General features: G+C 33.5%; 1 protein-coding gene across 1 annotated transcript; it reads left to right on the top strand.

Annotated features, from left to right (window-relative positions):
* The first annotated feature begins 1,049 nt into the window (after positions 1-1,049).
* LOC131524392 (extracellular calcium-sensing receptor-like) lies at positions 1,050-5,304 on the top strand. Its single transcript, XM_058751495.1, has 6 exons — positions 1,050-1,258; positions 1,497-1,785; positions 1,868-2,623; positions 2,746-2,973; positions 4,146-4,269; positions 4,400-5,304. The coding sequence occupies exons 1-6, from the start codon at positions 1,050-1,052 to the stop codon at positions 5,302-5,304; spliced, it is 2,511 nt and encodes an 836-aa protein (XP_058607478.1).
* The last annotated feature ends 313 nt before the right edge of the window (positions 5,305-5,617 follow it).

A 5,617-nucleotide genomic window follows, 5' to 3' on the forward strand; every position in this document is an offset into this window, starting at 1 on the left:
GTTGGGGCTAAAGGCACAGTAATTAACATGATAATTAATAGATGGCTGACTTTTCCATTTGTTGACATGACGATTAGATTCAGATGGTAAATATCATTTATTATGTTGGGTGTCCATAAGATAATCACCATGTTTAGAATAAAACCATCATATTTAAAAACATGATATAAATCATATCATATAATAAAATATAATTCATTGTTACTACTGTAAAGATATATTCAATTATTATGGGATCTCCTTCAATGCTTTCAGAATCTTTACTTATTGAAATGATTTTGTGTCTGTATTTTAAAATATTTTAACATATTTGAATGACAGTATATTTATTGAACAAAAATTAATTATTTTATTTTTCAACTTTGCTAAAGTGATTGTTTTGAACAAGTATTAACTTAGACATTATTTAAAAAAATAAAATAAAGGGAATAAAAAATAACAAAAAAACAACAACATTATTTTAGCTGAAGTATTTGTATCAGTACCGTGTGCCTTTTATCCCATGCTGGTGAGCCTATTACCCCCGTGTGTGGGGTAAAAGGCCCCCCTTGCCACCTCATACATTTATAAGATTTTTAAACAAAATAAACAACTTGAATGATTTATTTTCACAAAAAATCTGTTGTTCCATTAATGTTCAATACAAACGTAGGCACAGCGAATAGCATTTTTTTTTTTTTTCTTAAGGTGTGCCTTTAGCCCCGTTGTACCCTATATATATATAAGATAATATAATTATGATCTTAATTTTGGAAAAAAAAAAGTTACTGTTTATATAAAGAACACACTATGAAAGGTACCTGTGTTAATCATAGCTTTTTGATATAATAAAACTGAAACTTCCAATATTCAGAGTTTTGCTTTTTAATTGCATTGAAATTTAGACCATCAAATTAGTTCGATTCTATTCCACTCCTACTTGACCTCCTCTTTGAGGTAATTGGTTATGCTCTTAATCATTCATCCATATGAATTTTGTCTATAAAAGAGTAAATAGACTATCATAGGTCATTTGCATTTGGCAGTCGCAGTGGAGATCAATCTTTGGGATGCTTCTCTTTCTTTACACAATCCTGGTTTTACATCAGCTTCATACAAAGGCAGGAAACACATTCTGCCGAATGATGGGAGACCCTAAGTACCCGCTGATTTCCAAAAATGGAGACATGACCATTGGAGCACTTTTTCCAGTCCACAGCACAGAGACATTACCTTCATTTGAATTTACAAAAAAACCTCAGCCTCTCTCATGCTCCAGGTTTGTTACATTTATACATTGAAACTTTAAAGGAGAAAATGTATTTAAAATAATTAAATGCATTATAAATATAAATTCACATTATAACAGCAATATTTAATATTATGGTCTTTCAAGCCATAATAAATAAGTATAAATGCAATCATTCCCTTCTCCACCTTATCATTGATTGATTGATTGATTGATTGATTGTAATATAGTTGCTATTTAGCCTTCTGATTTAATGTTAATTTCACAGTGTGAATCTGAGAGATTTTCGCCTGGCACAAATTATGATCTTTGCCATTGAAGAGATTAACAGAAGTGAACATTTGCTCCCAAATGTTTCTATTGGTTATCAAATCTATGATACCTGTGGTTCAAGACTGTCTACCATGAGTGCAATTATGGGACTGATGAATGTTCAGGAGTTTGGAGAAGGAGACATATGTACTGGACAGTCTCCTTTGCATGCTATAATAGGAGATTCAGAGTCTACTGCCACAGTGATTCTCTCCAGAACTACAGGACCTTTTAAGATTCCAGTGGTAAAGCACAATAACACAAATGTTTGACACAATCAGTGATGTCTGTTTCACTGTTTCCTGTGTTTTCTTTCTTTCTTTTCAGATAAGTCATTCAGCTTCATGTGAATGCCTCGGTAATAGAAAAGATTACCCTTCATTCTTCAGGACTACGGCTAGTGATTACCACCAGAGCAGAGCACTTGCATACTTAGTCAAGGATTTAGGCTGGTCTTGGGTGGGAGCTGTGAACAGTGACAATGAATATGGAAACTATGGAATGGCAATATTTCTGAAAATAGCCATGGAGGAGGGAATTTGTGTGGAGTACTCAGTCAAATTCTACAGAACAGAAACAGAAAAACTCCAGAAAGTGGTAGAAAGAATTAAAAAAAGCACTGCAAAAGTGATTGTTGCATTTGTTTCATTTATTGAGATGGGTTTACTTATTGATCAGCTAAGTATTCAAAACATTACAGGCCTTCAAATGATTGGAGTGAAGTCATGGATAACTTCAGAAAATTACATCACTCCAAACAGCTTTCGTGTGCTAGGAGGGTCACTGGGGTTTGCAATGAGAAAAATCAATATTGAAGGGTTTTCAGATTATGTTACAAAATCATTCTGGAAAACAGCCATCCCATGCTTACACATTGAGGGGAATTCTTCTCAATATGCATTAAGTTGCAGAAAATATGATGATCTACTTGTGATGAAAAATTACAATGAAGATGTGACTGAACACAGATATTCAGCCAATGTCTATGAAGCAGTTTTTGCTGTGGCTCATTCACTACACAGTCTACTCAAGTGCAAAGAACAAGGAGGTTGTGAGAAAGGCCTGACAATACAACCACAGCAGGTAAAGATAAAACACAGATAAACAGAAAGGGAGAAAAGAGGGTAACAATATTTATGGTAAACAATGCATTAAAATGCCTCAATGATAATACAAAATTGTATTTATTTTTATTTTTTCATTAGGTGGTTGAGGCACTGAAAAAAGTAAATTTCACCGTAAAGTTTGGCGATCGTGTGTGGTTTGACAGCACTGGTTCTACAGTGGCCCAATATGAAGTTGTAAACTGGCAGCAGAACTCAGATGGATCATTCCAGTTTAAGCCGGTGGGATACTATGATGCCTCTTTTCCCCCTGCTCAACGCTTTGTACTCAACACTGACAACATAATCTGGGCTGGAGGAAAGTTGCAAGTAAATAACCCATTGGTAAAACAATGTTTGAATAAACTGAAGGAACACAATATATAAAAAAAAAAAAAAAACGGTATTAACATTTAGAAAATAAATAAATTATACAATACTATATGGGTAAATATTATAAAAGACAAACTTTGGCTTTACTGAAATCTCTGCATTCATATTATTATATTATCTCTGTGAGTCAACACTTTGAATCATTCATCTTTTTTTCTTTTAATTATTAATTCCTAGAGAATAGGTACATTTAGAGCATAAAGGTGAATTTTGTTCAATTTCTATAATACTTTATATACAGTGCCATTCAAAATAACTTCTTTTTTTTTTTTACAAAATATAAGGCTTTACTGTCATGTTTTAGCAATTTAGCACATCCTTGCTGAATAAAAGTATTAATTTATTAAAAATACTGAAAAAAGAATACTGACCCAATACTTTTGAACGGTATTTTATATTGGTACAAAATATTTTTATTTAAAATAAATGCTGTTATTTGTAACTTTTTTATATATCAAGGAATACAGAAATATATCACTGAAAAAATAAAAAATAAAAAATACATACATACATACACACACACACACAAATTCTTGAATTGAATTTGTGGTTTACGGGGATTCTCCATAGGCTAATGGTTTTTACCATATTTTCTATTGCCCTACACCTAAACCTTACAGGAAACTACTGGCAATTTTTGAATTTCATAAAACACCGTTTAATATGTTTTTTAAGCCTTTTGTTTTACGGGGACACAGGAAGTGTCCTCATAAACCATGTTTACGTTGTAGTACCCATGTCATTATACACATTTGTGTCCTCGTAAACCATATGTACCTGTACAAACACACAAACACACACACACACAAACAAACAAACAAATAAATAAAGCACAACTGTTTCCAACATTGATAATAAATCAGCATATTGGAATGATTTCTGAAGGATTGAAATTGAAATTGGAGTAATGGTTGAAGAAAATTCAGCTTTTATTAAAATATTGTTATTTTAAATTGCAATCATATTTTACAATATTCAAATTTTTTTTCTGTATTTTTGATCAAATAAGTGCAGGCTTCATGGGCATAAGATACTTCTTAAAAAAAAAAAAAAAATCTTACTAAACCCAGATTTTTGAATGGTGGTGTATATAATTTTTTCCCATGTAGAAGCCAAGGTCTGTGTGCAGTGAGAGCTGTCCTCCTGGTACCAGAAAGGCTACACAGAAAGGAAGACCTGTCTGCTGTTATGACTGTATTCCATGTGCAGATGGAGAAATCAGTAATGAAACAGGTAATTCTCAACTCGGTTTGTGTTTACCCTCTTACATAGCTCTTTACCTCTTGCATTGCACTTAGCAAATGATTAAAAGTTTTTTATCTCTTTTTTTATCTAACTATTATGATTACAACTTTCTTTCCAGATTCAAATAACTGCAACCATTGTCCAGGGGAATACTGGTCTAATGCTGAGAAAAATGAATGTGTGTTAAAGGCTGTAGAATTTCTGTCATTCACAGAAGTTATGGGTATAGTGCTAATCTTTTTCTCACTGTTTGGAGTAGGATTAACTGCGCTGGTGGCCATCCTGTTTTACAGCAAGAAGGACACCCCCATAGTAAAAGCCAACAACTCAGAGCTGAGCTTCCTGCTGCTCTTCTCATTAACTCTTTGTTTTCTCTGTTCACTTACTTTCATTGGTCAGCCAACTGAATGGTCCTGTATGTTGCGTCACACAGCATTTGGGATCACTTTTGTGCTCTGTATCTCCTGTGTTCTGGGAAAAACAATAGTGGTGTTAATGGCCTTCAAGGCTACACTTCCAGGAAGTAATGTCATGAAATGGTTTGGGCCTGCACAACAACGACTCAGTGTCATTGCCTTTACACTTATACAGGTTCTTATATGTGTGCTTTGGTTAACAATATCTCCTCCATTTCCTTACAAAAATATGAAATATTATAAGGAAAAGATCATACTTGAGTGCAGTCTGGGTTCAACTATAGGTTTCTGGGCTGTGCTGGGTTATATTGGCCTACTGGCTGTTTTGTGTTTCTTTCTGGCTTTTCTGGCTCGCACACTGCCTGATAACTTTAATGAAGCCAAATTCATCACATTCAGCATGATAATATTCTGTGCTGTATGGATCACATTTATTCCAGCTTATGTCAGTTCTCCCGGCAAATTCACTGTAGCTGTGGAGATTTTTGCTATTTTAGCCTCAAGCATTGGTTTACTATTTTGCATATTTGCACCTAAATGTTATATCATCCTGTGTAAGCCTGAACAAAATACAAAGCAACATGTTATGGGAAAAAAACCCACCTAAGTCCTATTGAGAATAAAACTAATATTATGTTAGATTTGTTGTTCTTGTTGTTGCAACACAAATTTCACAACACAAATATACTGAATAATCGAACCAACTTTAGTAGTGTCCAAAATGATGCGCTATACACTATGTATTTTTGTGCTATGTACTCAACCATGTAGTGTATGAATTTCAAGTTTTTTTTTTGTCATTCAATATCATAGTCTGATAGCCCCTGGTGTAAACACAATACTCAGACTATTTGTAGTGACTTATATGACTTCACAAAATACTTTTTTTCTGGTGGCCACCAGAGACGAAAATAATATCT

The sequence above is a fragment of the Onychostoma macrolepis genome, chromosome 18 (genome assembly GCF_012432095.1).
Source record: "Onychostoma macrolepis isolate SWU-2019 chromosome 18, ASM1243209v1, whole genome shotgun sequence".
Classification (NCBI taxonomy): Eukaryota; Metazoa; Chordata; class Actinopteri; order Cypriniformes; family Cyprinidae; genus Onychostoma; species Onychostoma macrolepis.

What these genes read in the sequence shown, in the direction of transcription:
- LOC131524392 (XM_058751495.1), top strand. Translation starts at nt 1,050, where the DNA reads ATGCTTCTCTTTCTTTACACAATCCTGGTTTTACATCAGCTTCATACA. An exon ending in GACCTTTTAAGATTCCAGTG is followed by an intron (nt 1,786 to 1,867) that starts GTAAAGCACAAT and finishes CTTTCTTTTCAG; the next exon opens with ATAAGTCATTCAGCTTCATG. An exon ending in GGGCTGGAGGAAAGTTGCAA is followed by an intron (nt 2,974 to 4,145) that starts GTAAATAACCCA and finishes TTTCCCATGTAG; the next exon opens with AAGCCAAGGTCTGTGTGCAG.